General features: G+C 45.2%; 2 protein-coding genes and 2 long non-coding RNA genes across 5 annotated transcripts; 3 read left to right on the plus strand and 1 right to left on the minus strand.

Annotated features, from left to right (window-relative positions):
* The first annotated feature begins 203 nt into the window (after positions 1-203).
* On the plus strand, positions 204-4,993 carry LOC117860943 (ankyrin repeat domain-containing protein 2A). Its single transcript, XM_034744383.2, has 8 exons — positions 204-410; positions 1,472-1,581; positions 1,794-2,003; positions 2,094-2,242; positions 2,322-2,493; positions 3,463-3,555; positions 4,403-4,542; positions 4,625-4,993. The coding sequence occupies exons 1-8, from the start codon at positions 377-379 to the stop codon at positions 4,722-4,724; spliced, it is 1,008 nt and encodes a 335-aa protein (XP_034600274.1). The 5' UTR covers positions 204-376; the 3' UTR covers positions 4,725-4,993.
* A 1,871-nt stretch (positions 4,994-6,864) lies between these two features.
* LOC117860944 (uncharacterized) lies at positions 6,865-10,034 on the plus strand. Its single transcript, XR_011898413.1, has 2 exons — positions 6,865-7,566; positions 7,660-10,034. It is a non-coding gene; the product is annotated as an uncharacterized lncRNA (long non-coding RNA).
* Positions 10,035-11,157: 1,123 nt separating this feature from the next.
* On the plus strand, positions 11,158-15,752 carry LOC117861657 (uncharacterized). Of its 2 annotated transcripts, none has more exons than XR_004641853.2 (3): positions 11,158-11,679; positions 13,259-14,419; positions 14,582-15,752. It is a non-coding gene; the product is annotated as an uncharacterized lncRNA (long non-coding RNA). The 2 variants fall into 2 exon arrangements; XR_011898414.1 differs by having other exon boundaries at positions 11,159-11,679; positions 13,360-14,419.
* On the minus strand, positions 14,287-17,844 carry LOC117861656 (uncharacterized). The gene is made up of 11 exons (XM_034745228.2): positions 17,497-17,844; positions 16,989-17,083; positions 16,389-16,446; positions 16,108-16,302; positions 15,859-15,935; positions 15,642-15,724; positions 15,487-15,538; positions 15,203-15,271; positions 15,012-15,098; positions 14,833-14,897; positions 14,287-14,721 (listed from the first exon to the last, which is right to left on the minus strand). Exons 1-11 carry the CDS (start codon positions 17,648-17,650, stop codon positions 14,550-14,552), a joined length of 1,107 nt encoding a protein of 368 aa, XP_034601119.1. The 5' UTR covers positions 17,651-17,844; the 3' UTR covers positions 14,287-14,549.
* Between the last annotated feature and the right edge of the window lie 795 nt (positions 17,845-18,639).

An 18,639-nucleotide genomic window follows, 5' to 3' on the forward strand; every position in this document is an offset into this window, starting at 1 on the left:
TTGCAGCCGCCGGACCGGAGGAGGAGGCGACCAAACAGGCGATGCAATCAATGCCACCGACGGGCCCGACATGCACATGGGCCTTCGTAGCATCAAGGCCGACGGGCCTCCAAGTCTTCTGCCGGCCCGACTGGGAACTCTGCGCCGACCCGGCCCACTACACCCCGGCTACGTCACGTCACCTCCTCTCCACCAGGCGACAGCTTCCTCTCCTCAGAGTACTCTAGCGCACGCCACCGCCGCCGACTAGCGCCGCCCAAGCCGCCTCCACTCCGCCGAGGCCGGGCACGCCCGCCAGCCCAGCTTCCGCCGGTGCCTAGACGCCTCGGATTCCTCTCTGCTAGCACTAGGCTCCCTCGCCCTCCGCTCTACCGGGATGGCGTCGAGTGGGGATCCGCCTGGATCTGCTGGTGAGCTCTCGCTTGCTTCGATCGTTCTAGTTTGTTCGGATCTTGGAGTTGCTGGGAGATTCAAATCCAAACCCTCCTCGGTGGGATGGAGCTGTTGCTTGCTTCGATTTTCATCCGGTCAATAGCGGATTTGTTTCCTGTGTTGTGGAGTGTTAACCCAATCCGCTCGATTCGGTGCCCGTGCAAGCTCGATGTCAGTGTTCGGGCGTTCGTTACGCTGGACTAGTGCTACTGGTAGCAGTTTATTTGCCATAATTTTGGGGGATCAGTTCTACCCTCAGGTCCGTTACCACCCCTGCACGCAAGGGATGTCAGTGATACTAATTTTATAGGAACGTAGTATATTTCTGCAATTGTTCGATGAGAATTTCTTACTTCATCTGGCTGCCCACTGATTAGCAGAAGTAGGAAAATTCGTGGCCAGTTCTACTCAATTAGGGGGTGTTTGGATACGAGGTACTCAATTAGGGGGTGTTTGGATACGAGGTGCTAAACTTTAGCAGGGTCACATCGGATATTCGGATGCTAATTAGAAGGACTAAACATGAGCTAATTACAAAACTAATTGCATAGATGGAGTCTAATTCGCGAGACGAATCTATTAAGGCTAATTAATCCATCATTAGCAAATGGTTACTGTAGCACCACGTTGTCAAATCATGGACTAATTAGGCTTAATAGATTCGTCTCGCGAATTAGACTCCATCTATGCAATTAGTTTTGTAATTAGACTATATTTAATACTCCTAATTAGTATCCAAACATCCGATGTGACAGGTGCTAAAGTTTAGCATGGTGTTCCCAAACACCCCCTTAGTTTACATTGCTGGGAACTTTTGTCACAATATTTGGTGTGTTTGACCAGATTACTTTTCTTTTTGAAAGATATAGGCAGTTTCCTTATGTTTTGAAAAAGAAAGAAGCTCATTGATTGTTTGTTAACTCAACTATGGATAATCTATTCATTTACAGTTTCTTACAATGGCTGTTTCATTTTGTTTTGCTGTCATAGTTAGTTACCACGTGATGAGTGTTTATGTTCTGATCCCCTTCTTTTGCAGATGAGAAGAAAAGTCCAAAACCAGAAGGGTCATCCAACGAACATCAAGGGCTTCCTCCAGCAGGCTTTTCGAATCCTTTCGATTTTGCTTCTATGCAAAGTTTGCTAAATGTATGCCCCTCTATGGCCATAAACAATCTGTAGTACATGCTGAATTTCCTAATGACTGCAAGATTGGCATGTGCACTCAATCAGTATATCAATGCATTATTGTAGTTTTTGCCATCTGCGTATGCTTGCACTTTCCTAAACTTGCATCGTCATAAATTTGATGTCATGTACTCTTTGCAAGCTGCTTAAAAGGCTACCCTTGTTATGTGCAGGATCCATCTATCAAGGAGATGGCAGATCAAATTGCAAGGGATCCTGCATTCAACCAGATGGCTGAGCAGCTACAGAAAGGTGCTCAGAGTACAGGAGAACAGGGAATGCCTCCATTGGACCCTCAACAATACATGGAAACAATGCAAAAGGTCATGGAAAACCCCCAGTTTATGACAATGGCTGAGCGTCTGGGGAATGCTCTTATGCAGGTACCACATTTTGTTTCCCAGAGGTCTGCCCTGGTTTCCATAGACTTATTTGGCTGTCAGTTCACTAAATCTCTTAGTTATTTGGCTCAGGATCCTGCTATGTCCAGTATGCTGGAAACCTTTAGTAGTCCATCACACAAGGAGCAGCTGGAAGAGCGTATGTCCCGCATTAAGGAAGATCCAGCTATGAAGTCAATTCTCGATGAGTTAGAGAATGGGGGTCCTGCTGCAATGATGAAGTATGTCATATCTGGTATAGATGCGCTTTCTGTTATGTTTTTAGAGCTTTTTTTCACATTTCTGTTTTTCCTCATCTAGGTACTGGAACGACCCTGATACACTTCAAAAGATTGGCCAGGCAATGGGAGGTAGCTTCCCATTTGGTGCTGGTTCTTCTGCTGAACCTTCTGGTACTGAAGAAGCTGAGGAGGAAGGTGGGGATGAAGATGAATCCATTGTTCATCACACAGCCAGTGTTGGTGATGATAAGGTAATGGAGATATTGATTTGACTTTTATTTTTGAGTTGAGATGTTTTGGACTTGTATATGTTTTATATTGTGCTGGTGACACTATATATCTACTTTATCAATGTCCATTAGTACAAACTCGGTGTTTGACATATCTACTTGATATGATTGATCCAGTGGAAAATAGCTATCATAATCTTGTTGATGTTCTCAAATGAGGTGAACTGGCTTGAACACATAGATCTTGTAGCTATTATAATGATGATTTTTTTCAATAAGATGAACTGGCATACATTGGTATCTTGAGACATGAGGGACTCTTGACTAATTGACCCCTAGTCATCGACATCCCTAGCTAATCAAATTCACTAGACGAATATATTCAATTTGCACACTAACCTCTGCATCCGATTGGCTTAATTGTCTGTCGTCATCCGATGCACTTAGCTTGATTGCCGGATGACCCACGCGCGAGATGTGCAACGAAGGCACTGAGGGACGAGTGTCCAAGCTTCCTCATGGCCTCTGGCAGTCCGACGTCCGGCTCCAACCCTTGCTTTGCCTCGCGCCGCGCTCCACGTGATTGCAAGAGTGAGGACGGAAGAGATTGGAGTTAGAGACGAGTGGGTGGTGGTGGCCGCCGCTAGCAGCTGCGGGAGCAAGGAAAGAACAGGATAAGGCTAGGGTTGTGACTTGTGAGAAGGCCGGAGGGGTGAGATATACATGGGCTGAAGCATTGGGCCGGAATTTTTTACGGGCCATCGTTGTTTTCGGAGGGCCGTGGTGCCTCTGCGGGGGGAAAATCGTCCCGCCCTGGTTATGTTTCGGGGACCCGCCCTGCTTCCCCCGTGGGGGAAATTGCCACCCTGAATGTTGCTCGTTTCATTCTGAAAAATGTCTCTTATCTTCACAATAAATACAGTTGCCCATATGTTGCTATTGGGTTCTGATGTACTAATTTTGCCTTTTTGACATCTATCTATGGAATAGGGTCTGAAGAAGGCACTGGATGGTGGAGCAGACAAGGATGAAGAAGACTCCGAGGGAAGAAGGGCCTTACATTTTGCATGTGGGTATGGTGAGGTATGTGGGTCTCCGGAGAGTAATTCAAATGCGATAATAATTAAACTTGTGGATAAGTACCAACACTTTTAAATTGTTTATTACTATACCACATGATTTTTTTGGAGGTATAGTTAAGCTATGAAAATCTTTTCAGATCCTTTTTTTCTGAAGTTTTCAGAAACTTATATGCTTTTGATGTTCTTTAGCATACAAATACCTTATGTGCTTTGATAGTTAGGGCAGATTGCTAATTGCTGTTTGATAATAAGGTCTTAAATTATCAGCTTGTTTAGGGGCTGAAGGGCATGCCGTTTACTGTTCAACCATGATCCGAGTCTCACTGGTTGGTTTCACCTAATTTTTTTTTACTTGCAAACATCATTTTAATAGACTAGCCCCTAACCCCTAGTTGCTCCCTAGGTTTTGCTTAGGGGGGACTTGCCTAGACATGCTGATTACCCCGTAATCAGGCAGCAAGACACTTACCTTGGGACTAATTAGCTGCCTAGGCCGATTTTTGAAACACAGCTGGCATATAACTTCCTAGGAGTTGGTAATGGTTCACTTCTCATCTAGAGATAATTGTTCTGGTATCACAAGTTTTCAGTACCCTTCTGTTTAGAGTAATTGCATTTTGTGGTCCTTAGTATTTCCATTACCATTTTGATTTTATGGTATTCATGCTGGATACGAAAATCTACAAGCCACCTTATGCCTTTTGTCGCGATTTCATAGGCATAATACGATCTAGAATGTGAGGTGGTAAAAATGCATTTGGAAAGTAGGAACCAGATTTGTTTCCTTGTTTGATATCAGCATTGATAGTAATGATAAGGAATTTGGTGACTTTTGTTTTGGATTTCAGTTGAAGTGTGCCCAAGTCCTTCTTGAGGCCGGTGCCGCAGTGGATGCTTTGGACAAGAACAAGAACACCCCTCTGCACTATGCTGCTGGCTATGGGCGCAAGGAGTGTGTCGATCTTCTCTTAAAGCATGGTGCTGCTGTGTAAGTTAAATCATCCCTTCTCCTTTCTTATCCAAAGCATGATGCCTTCAATGTTGCTTTGACTGTCTCCAACGCACTGCAGCACGCTCCAAAACATGGATGGGAAGACGCCCATCGATGTCGCCAAGCTCAACAACCAGGACGAGGTCCTCAAGTTGCTCGAGAAGGACGTCTTCCTCTAAACCACATGGCCTTCATATAGACAAAATAGACTCTTGGTTCCAGTACAATCATGTTTCACATCTGTTGACTTTGCTTTGCTCGGATGGTTAATACTCCGTATCAGCATTTTTACCTGTTCTGTGTAAGAATTCATGGTACAGTCAAGGGGGCAGCTATTAGAACTACTGCCCTGTTATGTTATGTTCTCACGGTGGCTTGTGTACCCCTTTATTTATTTCTGATGTTTTCACGATAGAAATTGGGATTATATTATGAACACTGTTATATATGTTCATGCCCCAGCACTAGCAGACGTTGAAGTCGAAATGCTTTGTTATCTGGACGAATTTCATGGTGCTGACCTTATCGAGGTCTCGGATCTATCTAGCTTGATGTAACACATGTGATCAAAAGTTCCACTGCCAACGGATTAGCTCATTGAGAAAGCAAGTCTAAAAACATCCGGATTTGGGGGTGAACATCATGTTTGATCTCCAGTTTCGCTTCTATTAGTATTTGTATGCAGGAGTCGAACTTAAGGTTTTGGTCAAGTTCTACTCCCTCCGTCGTTTAGACTTTTTCAAAGTCAAACATTTTCAACTAACCGTGAATAAAAAAATAATCATAGAACTAATAATATAAAATTAATGTTAGTAGATTTATCATAAAATCAATTATTATAATATGTTCCATTTGAAATAAATTATTTTTAGTGATATTGTTGGCCATAGTTAAAAAAATTTAACTTTTGAAAAAGCTAACGTAGTTTTATTTTGGGATAGATGGAGTAATAAATTTCTTCCTTGTGAAGCTTGGAATCTTGAAGCAGCACAAAAGGTAATATATCTCTTATTTGATTCAAGCAAGAAAATTCAAAGATTCATGCATCGCGAATAATGTACAAAATGATCGGCAAAAGGCAGGCTCCAAGGCCAGCTCTCCGGCATTCTGTCCAAACCCCCGGCCGCAGGCACATCTGGCGAGCCCAAGCAGTGGCTGCAGTGGTTGAATCTCGCTGAGTTTTTGGTAAAACACAAGCTGAGTTCTCTATGGCCATGCAGCTCCAAGAAATTTTGGTATTTCTCCTGCTGATGCTTGTCCAGCTTTATAGTTGCAAAAGTGGTTACATGAGAGGGAGCTGATGCAGAATGTGATAAAAACAACACACGTCTCGTGCTCAAGAACCGATGAAACGCCAAGCTGACAAACACCACGCCCACCGCTCAGAGGTGCAATTCAACATTGGTGCCACGGTTTTCTTGAAGATTCAGCCTTAGGTCCAGTCGTCCCTTGCACCTAAGGCGATTCGCCTTGAAAATTTCCGGCTCTTTCGAGATCATTGACAAGGATTGGGTCTGTCACTTACAAGCTGCAATTGCCTGTTTCTTCAGCAGTACACCCAGTTTTTTCACATGTCCTAGTCGAAGAAAGCCGTTCCTGATGACCATCAGGTGACTTCACAAGTTCCTGATTTTTATTTGAATCTCATCAGGTTCCTGCAGTTATTCTTCAGAGCAGACTGTCGTCTGGTGGTGATGCTCCTGACGCTGAGGTGTTGGTGCAAGCGCAATGATCAGCCATCTTCAGTGTGCCAAGGGCAGCAAGAATGGGTTGGTTGGCATGTCACCTCCAGAATACCTTCGGAGCCTAAAGCTGTATGCTAGGCAAGTTACCCAGATGGATCAGGGAGCTTCAGAGTCCGGTGCAATTTGATAATATTGGTAAATGGTGGGAGAAGGTGGTTCGATCCGTACCAAAATATAAAAGACGGTACTCTACACCATGTGGAATATTTGGAAGGAATGAAATCGAAGAATTTTCGATCAAAAGTTCTTAACAGCTCAGCAAATAGCAACCTGCATTAAAAAAAATCTAGAGGAGTATACAAGGCTTTTTAGGTGATCACCTAAGGTAGTGTAATTGTAATCATAGTGTAAGGCCTGTCGAGTGGCAGAGCCAATCCTTAGCTACATATTGCAGGTTCACGATCTAGGAGGCGTTGTATATTAAAATTCTCTTTTCTTTCCTAATTGAAAAGGCAGAGCTCTTACCATTTATGTTAAAAAAGGTCCGGTGAAGTTGATTCTTCGGAGCAAGATGCTGTTACAAAGTCCTAGTCCAGTGGTGTTAGAAATTGGTCACCAACAGTCAAGTTTGAAGAACCAACAATGGTTCATTTACCGGAATTCTGCGTCTGCCAAATCAGAAGAAGACTTCCATGAAATTTTGGGCAGAATCTCATCCGTCCAGAGGAGCAGTGAATGCCGAATCAGATCGCCTCCATCCTCTCGTCCTCGGATGCCGGTGACGGAGCCGTGGCGCCCTTGGGGGCCTCCGCCGTTGCCTACCGCCGGCGGGGCTCCCGAGGTCTTGCCGTCGCCGCCGGCCGCCGGGTGGGACGCGATCCTATTATTATTGCATAAACCCCCTACAACTTTTTACATAAAACCCCCTATCCGGGACCATTAATTTTACAAAGCAGTCCCTTGTCAGTGCCTGCTCCGCTTCGTGGCCATCCCTGTCCACTCCCGTCCGCCGCCGGCGACATGGACCGGCCGGCTAGACACGCCGGTGCCACAGGCGGAGCCCCTGGTTGCAGTTTGGGTCTTCGTGGCTGTCCTCGCGCTCATCGCGGCTTCTCTCCTCTCCTCCGCCTCCATGATTCGCGCCCTCCTGCCCCCATTCTTTGCCTCCATTTGCAGCGGCCAGCTGGGTACAGGGTCTCGAGGGGGTTCGATGGTGGGAGGTTCCTGTGGTCCGGAAGGACTCAGTGACCTCCGCGCTGATCGATCCACTCTCGCCGTGCCCCGTGCTCAACCACTAAGCTGTCGTCCTCCGGAGCTGCCCCAAGTTCAGGCAAAGGCATGATGCTCAGCTATTTTTTAGAATTCCATATCACTGTGCATTCACTCAATTGGGATGGTTTCTTGAAATATGGGGTAAAAATCTTTGCAGGAGTAAGCAAATTGCAGTATTTAGTAGTTGTGACACTCCTGGAATGCCCACTGTGATTGCCAAGTTGTAGTCAACAATTTTTCGCTTTCACGTTGTGCTTCATGGATTTCTGTACTCATCGTGCAATGTGGAGATGATGATCGAACGATCGATTTTAACTGTCACTTGTTTGCTTTCAGTATGTTTCAATGGGTGACAGGGATGATCTATCCCAATACAGGCTATGGGTACTGGTGAGTGAGGACAATTCTCTTCTCAGGGTGGAAGACCTGTTTCTCCGGGTTGTGCTGCGTGTTTTCTGGTGGCAGCTCATTTTTACGATCTTCGCTGTCTGGTAGTGAAAAAAGCTGCGCCTATCCTGTATAGGATGATTGTCCAACAACAGTTGGAAATACCATGAGAACAAGGTCGGTGTCCCAGAATGTGATGAGGATGGCAGCGTATTAGTATGCCTGACTTTAATGGTTTTCAAACTTTGCTCAAGCAAATGAACTGCTCCCTCCGTCCCAAATTACTATTCATTTTGGTTTTTCTAGGTACATAGCTTTTGTTATGCACCTAAATATATATTATATCTAGATACATAGCAAAAGTTATGCATCTAGAAAAGCCAAAACGAATAGTAATTTGGGACGGAGGGAGTATTTATGAAGGAAGAGAGTTGGATTTGAAGATGTTGGATGCATTTCTCTGTCTTACGGTCACTGATTCGTTAGGAGGGTCGGACACGTGGTGTTAAAGTGCCAAGAGTGATTGGTAGACTGAATGTTATCAATATTGCACGAGGTAAGACCATGCTGAAGGAGATCGAATTACTCAATTGCACAAGCTAGGAATTACTGGCATTGACAAGAATAACTGCAAGTCTGCAAGGTTTTTGAGTCTGCCACTGCAAACCACAGACACTTGTGGTCCTTATCATTGCATTTCGAGGCCAAAGATGCATCTAACAGTGCTCCAATTGGGGGCCTATACAATGTCAAATCACCAAGCTAAATAAATTAGCAATGCCTCACCTCAAGCTTTTGAATTCTGATGATTAACTGTTAGTGAGTTACAGTCTTACAGACTCCTCTTGGTTTACTGAAATTCTGTTCCTGTCGAGTCTCAAGGAAGTCCTGCTTAATGGTTTGTATTGCAGCGGAGCGGAAATACTAGTGGAATATGGACCTTTACTTGGACCAATTTTTTTAGAAGGACCGGCCATTCATGGAACAATTTTTACCCACCTTGCTGACAATCCAAACAGGTCTGAACTGAAGATTGGCTACTGAATGATCCAAACAGGTCTGCATTGACAATCCACCTTTCTCGTCTGTCCCTGTTGGTTGTCATGCTTGTTATCATCAATGGTTTTTTTTTCTTCCAAATCGCAGAAGATCATATGAGAAATGAAACAAAAGTTTGTTTCTTTGTACCCTGAGCTGTATTGTATATATATTTTTTTAAAAAAGTACTTGTCCAGGTAATACTGTTCTAGTTTCCTCTCATGTCTATTCAAAACTACATTCATGTCCCTGCCGCTATTGTTTCCAAATTCCAGTAGGCACAGGATATATGACACAAAAATTTGTTGTTTATCGTTTGATCTGTTGCATGTGAGATACCATACTTTGATAATGCCTTTCTTCCCAACACTGTTTGAATCGACATGTCAAATTGTTTCTAATACATTGCCTCTGAAGCCAGCCTACTTCATGTTACTCTCTGCTCTACATGGATTTGTTGGCCATTGCTGCTTCTCTACTCACAATTGCCTATCCATCTCCTGGAGGTGATGGCAGCTGATGATAGTTCCTTGTTCATGTTGGGGATTTCACCGCTGCTGGCAGATTACACAAAAGCTATCAGGGAATGCGAGCGAGATGTTCATCCAGCAAGGTTGCGCCACACACCTCAAACCCCAATCCGTCATCACAAGGTCAACTGCTGGTGGAATTGGGATACAGACTGATGTTCTTTTATTGGAATTCAGCCTCTGAAGAGTCTCAAGGATGTCCTTTTACAAGGTTTGTACAATGGCAGTTGGGAAGAAAACATGAAGGAGTCAGATGCTCGCTCGCTGAAGAGATTTAAGAGACTGCTCGCCAAGAAGGGAGCATTCAAGGAAGAATTATTGGCCCAACTTGCCAACAACCGAAACAAGCCTAGTCTGAAGATAGGAGTAGGGAATGGCACTAATCTTCCTGTTGGTACCCTGTTGAGCGGGCGTGCTCGCTCCTGCGTGCGTGTGTTTGAGATGTCCCTACTGTTGTCATCGTTGTCATTTCGCTATTATTGTTTTTTTGTGAATTTAGAGAGGCACAAGGTCGTGCTAGATGTATGACGCAAAAATTGTTGTTCATCCATCCTTTGAGCTGATGGAGTGTTGTTCAGATGATGCTGTTCTTGTTTCTTTTCATCTCCAAACTGTTCATGTAGAATTGATCCCGGTATCCCAAATCGCACCTTCCTGAATCTCCTGGAGGCGCCGGCAACTTAGTTCCCTGTTGAAGCCAGGCCGCCGTTGCAATGCCAGCATTGAAGTTTCCGTCGCGTTCTGCGTCTTCCTTCTCTCTTCTCGTGATCTCGTCGCCGGCCCCGGCGACCTGCGCCGTCTCAGTTCCTGGACCCCTTGGCTGCAATCAGAGTTCTCAGTTGTCTGAAAATGTCAGGCGACAGAACCATCAACCATGTGAGTCAACTGCAGAAAGCATACTTGTGTGAGGCAGGTGCGTACCTCCGGCATCCGGGCATCCGTCTCCATCGAGCTAACCTGACGAGATCGTCGCCATCCTCGCCGCATCCGATGCCGACGGGCGAGGGACGAAAGACCTTCCGCAAACGCGAACACGGCGGCGGCTAATCGCGATCCAATATTTTTCATAGCCCCCTGTCTGTGCCCCCTGATTTTACAAATTAGTCCCTTATCGTTAGCAATGAAAATGGACGGCAACGGGCGGAAAAACCCTCCTAACCATGTGCCGTCCCATATTTTTTCACCAAGAATGGGACAGCCGGGAGCAGAACAGGAACCGGAAAATATGAGTATACGAAAATGAACAAATGCGGATGAAAATACAATGGAAACGGATGGGAACCGGAAATACACCGGGACGACACGTTCCAAAGAGTACATTACTACACTAGCACTTCTCCGTCCTGTTGCATTGCATATTTGCACTTGCACCACCAGGTGATCACGAGGTCCAGGCGACCCTGGCGTCCAGGCGCCAGCCAGAGCTAGGCCTAGGCAGTCAGCAACAAGCTAGTAATAGCGTAGCTCACAAATCAAGACTACAAGGCAGTTTCATTTAAAAGTAAAGACTACAAGGCAGTAGTAGTACTAGTTCGGCGGGAGTGCTGGCAACAACCAGCCCAAGCCCAAGCATAGCTTCTCCAGCGCCGGCGACGTTTTTACGTCCTCGCTCGGTCACTCCTCGCCCCTTGGTCCGAACACCTAAGACCTGAGGGGCAATGGGGCCTATCCCGATAAATTAGAAACGGGTTTAAAACAAATACGGACGTGGTATCCTCAACCGTATCCCATCCTATTTTCATATATAGCTAAAAATATGGACAAATACAGAAAAGCGGGCGGGCGGGAACGGTATTTTGTCCGTCCGTTTTCGTCCCTACATCGTGCCTTTCTCCCCTTCGTGACGGTCCGCAGTCCCCTCCCGTCCACCGCCGGCGACCTGTACCTGCCGGCAAGCGGCGGCGGGTGGCGCAGGAGGAACCCGCAGTTGCGCCAAGCAATATTCGTGGTTGTGCTCGTGCTCCCACTCCTAGCCTCAGTCCCCTCCCTCCGCCTCCATGCCCCGCGCCCTCCGGTGGCGGCCGGCGGCCGGGATTGGGTAAGGTTCTCGAGGCTCCGAAAATGACGCAGTGGCCACAGCGGTGACCGATCGCGCCTTCGTCAAGCCCTGCATACCCGACCACCACGCTGTCGTCCTCCTCGGGAGCTGCCTCAAAGTTCAATGTTGCGGCTGGCGCCGCTGCCGTCTGGGAGCACGCCATGGAGCTCCTTCAGAAGCTGAGGTAAATACTGCAACTTCTGCATTCAATTTGGTGGAGATAGTTGGTGCCGCTGCCACAGATGTTGTTTGGATCTGGATCTGGTTACATAGCAATGTAGAGTTTTTAGGCTGCAGTTGCATTTCCTCTACGAATGCTCAGGTATTTCAGGGAATTGCAGAATGTAGAACACAGCGCATTTGCTCAACTAGCTTATTTGATGGAAACGTGGAAACGTCCTTTCCTTGAAAATATGTAATAATTGTGACTCCTAGAGTGCCCACTTTGCAAGCTAGAACAAATTTTTGTTTCCATGCTATGCTTCATTGTGCAATGTCGACATGATGATCAAAAGATCGATTTTGAATGTCCACCTGTTCAGCTTTCAGGTATGTTTTGATGGGCGTCATTGTTGATCTATCCCCAATAAAGGCTATGCTTAGGACAATTGACTTCAGGGTGTCTCTGTCATTATGGTGCGGTGTAGGCATGCCGAAGAGTTGTTTTTCCGGGCCGTGCTTCATGGTTTCTGGTGTTAGCTCACTGTCAAATGACTATGACAGATGCCGATCTTTTTTTTTTTTTGAAAGCTAGATAGATGCCAATCTTTGCCGTCCGGTTTCTATGATAGATGCCAATCTTTGCTGTCCGGTGTAGAAAGCAGTGAAAAAGGCAGTCTATCCTGTATAGGATGATAGTGGGACAACAGTACCTAGATAACAATGATGACTTGATGAGTCATTTTGCTGCATTTCAACCAGTTGAAGGGTTGAAAAGGAGCAGGGGCATAGCTTGGAGTGTCATGGGGGTTCAAGTGAACACCCAATTTTTTTTCCTATCAATCTACTAGTGGTAATGCCCTGATCAAAGTTACAGGCTATTGTATCACATTTGCACCCCAGATAGACCAAAAACGTTCTCATCTTGTGTTTGAACCGCAAAAAAAATTCTGGTAACCTCAGTGACGTGTTTGGAGGCGAGGAGAATAATACAAGGCTTTACGTCTTAATTCTAAACCTGAAAGGCTACCTCGTTGGCTGTTTGGAGCTGAGAGACTCTTCTCAGTAACTTAAAAGGGATCAGAGTCCTATTTTGATATCCATGAATCACTAAATGATCGTAGAATACAGAATGTAATTGAGAAAAAGTGAGTGTATTCCTTTAGCCCCAGAGATCATGGTTGCTAAGGAGTTTTTTACTGTGAACGAATAAAAGAGCCATTTCTTTGTGCCCAGCTAGATTGTTAGATGCCCAACAAGGACCTATAATTAAGTTTTACCAAATCTACTTGAATTGTTTTCCATATTTATTTTGGTATCAGCACTTAGGAGCGATTATCTAAGTTTCACATGGATATCCTATGAAATGTAGCATATGATTGATCTAAGATAAAGCGAAATTATTTGGAAAAGGGTCTATAGTAAATTAATATTTTGTTGAAATATTTGGTAACTCTGAAGCATGTGTCATGATTTGGATTTCTTTTTTCCCTTTAGCTTAAACCATTTTCAGTTCCTATATTTTTTGCCCCTAAAAAAGGAAATTGTTTGAGCAATGATAGCTCCTCTTTCAGGTGATTTAGACAATTTCATGTATCTTGCAGTATAAGTTGATTTTGCGTGGCAACTACTTGTCTGAGCATTGAGCAAGCAGCACTGATCATATAGAAGCACGCTGTGCTTACTCAAGTTATTAACACTGTAGGTGGTACTTGCAAAAGAAGCCTAAAGTTACCAAAAGTGAAGTGTGCCATCTCCCTGGGATCACTGGCTGGAGCAGGTAGCGGAAGAAGAGTAATGCCTTGGAAAATATAGTACATCTGTCCCACATAAGATCCTTGACAGTGTTTGGAAGTGGAAACCATTATTGATTTCTAAGGTGGGGTTGCTTCAAGTTCTGGATTTAGAAAACACATATGGTCTGAAGATTCTTCTTCCTGGAAACATGTCAAAGCTCGAACACTGACAAGGCTGCCATCAACCATTCCAAAGCTTCCATGCAGTACCCTCTGATGATTTTCAAGCTCTGATCAAGCAAAAGGAACTCTTTGTGAAGAGAAGAGTTGTAATTGAAGATGCTGGTTGCATTTCTGCCTTATGGTCACTATTTGGTTAAGACAGTTGAATCTTTGTGGTATTAAAGTGCCAAAAAGAGATTGGGAGACTGAAGGCCCTGCTGCATACCCAATTGCACGAGCTAAGCTCATGCTGAAGGAGATCGAGAAGCTTACCCAATTGTGGCCAGATGTTATTTGCATTAACAGAAGTGCGTGATTGCGAGGAACTTGAGTTTTCCATCTTCAACTCAGACAATACACTCGTTATCAATGTGTGCTGAGGTCAAGGATGGGTTAGATGGCTGTTTGGATGGTATGTCACCTCTGGAGCACATTGAGATCCTTCAGCTCTATAGCTCTAGGGTCAGCAAGTTACCCAAATAGTTTGTGAAGCACTCTAGTGAATGTGGAGAACTTTGTCAGCAGTCTAGTCATGTTGACATAACAATGCACTGAGTAAGATGCTGTAGAAATCATCAGAAAACTACCAAATCTGACCTCTATTTTTCTCTGGACAGGCCAGTTAACTGTGAAGTATACTCATTCTCATAGCAGGAATTTGGTAAATCTGCCGGTGCTGGAAATTGGTGAGCTATATAAGGTCAAATCTTCAAGTTAAGTTTGAAGAATCGGCAATGCCTCAGCCTAAACTTCTGACAGTTGGTGTTCTTCGTTTATGGAAATTCCACCACTTCTGTCAAGTCTAAAGTAAGTCCTGCTACACTTTGTCAAATTGTTTCTGATACATTTGCTGCTCTCAAGCCTACACTCTCTCAGGCTCTTTCTATTCGCCCGGTGCTATATGCATTCGCCATTCAAGGCGTGCTACAACTCACAGCTAACCTAGTAACCTCCTGGATGTCCCTGCAGCTGATGGTACTTCCTTGCTATGGACCGAGCTGCCACTGCCCTCACCGGAGTTGTGCGCTCCAGCCTCTTCATCCCCCTCCTTGCCCTGCTCATAGCTGGCCCCAGCGACCTGTGCTGTCTCCTCTGCTTCCTTGGAGTCCCTGCATGCAACCAGAATACCAGATGTCTCAGTCTCAGTAGTGATCAAGAACCATGTTGTAGGTGTACCAGGATGCGTCCATAGCTGAAACCATGGTGGAAAGGAGACATACTTGTATGAATAGATGATGATGCCAGCCGCCGTGCAGGCAAAAGCAACGAAGTAGATCCAGTCGACCTGGCCATGCGTAAACATGCCCCATGAGTACATTTTTTGACAGTTCAAGTATTGCTCATAAATAAGTTTTGCTGCCAGGAAGTCTGAACACATAGTGGAATGCATTGGACAGACCTTCTCATGGTAAGCAAAGATGCGGATCAGAACAGCCCACATGTCCGAAGTTAGGAGCGAGAGGTTCAGCATGGTTGCTCCACATATCTGTGGCATGCAAGGGAACAGAGATTTGCAAGCTCGTCAGAAATTCTTAAAAAAACATGCTAGTAATTAGGACCATCAGTTAAAGCTCAGCAATCCTGCAGCACCTTCAATACTGTGGGCACAGTTGAGTAGAACAGGAACATGGCTACCGCGAATCCTAGAAAAGGGAGCACCTGAAACAATAGAAAGGCTCATGAGAAAGGATCATAAATTCTCCAGATAATAGTAGAAGAAAACTAGTCTAGAATTTATACCAGACAGAGTTTTAAGACCTAAATCAGAATGTTTGACATTAATGTGTTCTACAAAGGCTAAAGGGGCTACTACTGCTCAAGAAGTATGGTTGCCATTTGTACAAGCGCTGGGAAGGATGGGAACAGATACTTACAGCACCAGCATTCCATGTAACCGAATGAAGTTCTTTTCTCTCGAGTATACTTCTGTAGCAATGTCAAGGAAAGAACAATATAGAAATTTCTTTGGACGGGAGGAGAGTATAGAATATGATCCAAGATACAAAGATGGATTATTTCCCAAGGATACATTTGTATACCACCAACAATTGCTCCAAAAAGCCCAAGCATTGCCATCAACTCCACCCTGTTGCTTTTCTTGATCACATACTCCTGAAATTTCAGTAAGAAAATTGGCACATGCTTTCAGCAAGGTTGATTTTACAATACAGCCAACTGAAAACAAAATTGTTCCATGCAAGTAAAATGAAGTGATCTGTTAAGGGTTCTCAAGAGTTGCTGGTTACCTCGGTAACATTACTGCAAGCATAAAGCATGGAACCAAGAATGACAAGCAAATCACCCTTGAGAGGGTTAGGTCCTTCTGCGAGGCATTTCAGAACGTAATAGATGTTATGCTCTTGAATTTTAAGGACAAAAATCGAACAATTTTACTATGTCCAGGACAGAGTTCATGAAACTATTTGCTGAAAGAAAATGTATATATTGTTATATTGAATGGGACTCAAAATAGCTTGGGAGAAGCATATTCTTACTAGCTCGGTCAGAGGCATGGACATCTGAAAATACAACCAGTATAAGGCCAGCCACACAAACTCCCACGCCAAAGAACTTCCTGAGCCCGTACTTGGTCTTGAGAAATATCCAAGTAAGAACAATGACACATGGAATCGACCAGCAGTCCAGCAGCATCACGCTTGTCAAAGATGTGTACTGGTATGACTTCACAACTGCAGGAACAAACAAAAAAAAACAATTCAAATGATAGAACCAACAGAAACGGCAACGTCTTAATTTTTGCCATGTACCTACATACCGATATAATTAGCTTCCACGTCGATTATTCCAAGGATCAAATAATAGTACCATTTTATCTGCACAAAAAAAAAACAAAGGTTTCGAAAAAGGGTAGAATTCAGCTAAAAGGAATGAGTAGAATTTTGACATTATGTACTTTGTGCCCACCAGAAGAAAACAGCCTAACCAAGCTCTACCTAAATAAAAACAGAATTGTAACTTTTTCATGAACCAGCAGCATGGGTTTGTGTTGTGCCAATTTCATTTAACTATTGAGTGTTTGGTGACAGCTCCTAATAAGGGGGAAACAGAATCAGAATAGGCATCAGTCCTGCTGTGCTCGTGTCCTGCGCCGTAGATGATAAAGAGGCATGCAGGCAGCGATAAGATAGGATATGTCAAACCCTGTAGGCGGCAAGCTTCAACGGTGCAGGGAGGAGGACAGCAATCCAAACAATGCCACCAACTGGTCAAAATAAAAGGCTGGCCATGTGCTGGAGAAGCCAGCCGCAAATGGCCAAGAACAGGAATCTACAGGTCGACATTTTATTTTCCGTGCATGAATGAACTTTCTGACCTGACAGTTCATTTTCTGACGTAAAGGATGCAAGAAGCATACCGTGAGTGGCTGCCTGCGGTAGAGGAGGACGCTGCCGTAGACGAGGGCGAGGAGGATGTAGTTCAGGAGCGACTGCGATGTTGGCGCGTTGACACCTGAAATTAAGTTAAATATGTTGCAGAGCCTGTCAGCCAACTAGGAAGTATCTTGAGAACCACTCTGAAAAAGATTGAAATGCATCCGAACTGAAGCAAAAACTGAACTTTTTACCCTAATGATTCTTGAAGAGTAGTAGGGATCAAATTAAAAACAGATCAGCAGAGAAGAGCACATCAGATGCTGCGTGAGTACTGGAAAGGCAAGCCTGATGTTGTTAAATCCAAAGGCCACAAAAATCGGTATTCTCTGTCGAGCAAAAGCGGCGCGAGTCAAGAACGCACGCAAGGCGGCAAATGATGCCGTGCTCGATCGCCGCACCGCAGGAAGAGTCAAAACTCAAAAAAGCGCGATAAAAAATCCAAACTTTTTTTCAAGCAAACCAATCTAGTGCGGTACGGAGGGTACGCACCTCGGCGGGCGAGCTCGGAGGAGGCGAAGCCGGTGGAGGTGATGAGCAGCGAGACGAACTGCCCCAGCGCCAGGCCCACCAGCACCCACCGCGCGCCGCCGCCGCACCGGCCACCTGTGCCGGCGCCGCCCTCATCCGCAGGCGGCGGCGCCATTGATCACTTGATGATCAGCAGCTCGCCCTTGCTATACCCCGCGCGCGCCTTCTCTGTCCCGCGCCGCCGCCCCTGCAACCGCGCGCAGCTTCACTCCGCGTGGTGCGCGTGCGGCTGTGGGAGGCGAACAAGCTGCCAAGCCTAACAGCCAGCCAGCCGGGGCCCGGGGGGCGCGCTTGCGAACAAGAGGAGGGGCAGGGGATGGTGAGGCGACATGCGGTTGGCGCGGCGCGGGGCATCTTTATTAAACGCATCCATATCGGAGGGTTGGTGACAGAGCTTGACGCTTCCACGTCTCGGAGACTAGGGTATCCCTGTCCCGGCATTTTTGCCCATTTAGCAATTTGTTATGATTTCAGGTAATTTGACAAAAAAAAAAGTTCGAACAATGATTTGACAAATTTGGTATAATCTTCCATTTTAAAACTTTGACCACCAATATTTTTACAATATTTAGTTCGTTATTAAAAACCATTTGTGGACATACTTTTTTATGAGATATAGAGCATGTTTGGTTGGGTATTTAAGGGCGTGTTTGGTTCCGCTGGCTCGCGGTGCTCGTCTTTTTCGTACGAAAATCAGAGCAGATCACTGTGTTTGGTTCCGTATCGCTTCGGGTCCTGAAGCGGCTGAGCTGAATCAGCTCTCCGCGAGACTCGTTTGGCAAAGCAAGGCAGGCAGGTTGAATGCACAACCAAATATGCCCTAAGTTCCCAACGCAAGATGCACTTGTTTGGTTGACTGACCTGAATCCTTATGCTTGAAGGTGTTCGTTGGTAAAATATCAGCCGTCAAAAATTACTCAAACATGGGTGTATTCTCCTTTTTGTTCACTGTGCGTTCAACTTCACGCAGACCGTACCTTTTCCGGTCGGGAAGAAAGACCAAACCCAGTAGCTTTTCCTCTAGTGAAAACGAACGGATGGTGTAGTCTTGCACTCTTGCTTTCATGACTGGGATTGGAGGGTTGAGACTCTGAGGCAGACGTG

The sequence above is a fragment of the Setaria viridis genome, chromosome 6 (assembly GCF_005286985.2).
Source record: "Setaria viridis chromosome 6, Setaria_viridis_v4.0, whole genome shotgun sequence".
NCBI classification, from domain to species: Eukaryota; Viridiplantae; Streptophyta; class Magnoliopsida; order Poales; family Poaceae; genus Setaria; species Setaria viridis.

Excerpts from the sequence above, each read along its gene's own strand:
- LOC117860943 (XM_034744383.2), top strand. The coding sequence starts at position 377 with ATGGCGTCGAGTGGGGATCCGCCTGGATCTGCTG. Across the intron at positions 2,004-2,093 it reads TGGGGAATGCTCTTATGCAG|GATCCTGCTATGTCCAGTAT; the intron begins GTACCACATTTT and ends TATTTGGCTCAG. Across the intron at positions 2,494-3,462 it reads CCAGTGTTGGTGATGATAAG|GGTCTGAAGAAGGCACTGGA; the intron begins GTAATGGAGATA and ends TCTATGGAATAG.
- LOC117861656 (XM_034745228.2), bottom strand. The coding sequence starts at position 17,650 with ATGGCGCCGCCGCCTGCGGATGAGGGCGGCGCCGGCACAGGTGGCCGG. Across the intron at positions 17,084-17,496 it reads CTCCGAGCTCGCCCGCCGAG|GTGTCAACGCGCCAACATCG; the intron begins GTGCGTACCCTC and ends ACTTAATTTCAG. Across the intron at positions 15,725-15,858 it reads CTTGCAGTAATGTTACCGAG|GAGTATGTGATCAAGAAAAG; the intron begins GTAACCAGCAAC and ends CTGAAATTTCAG.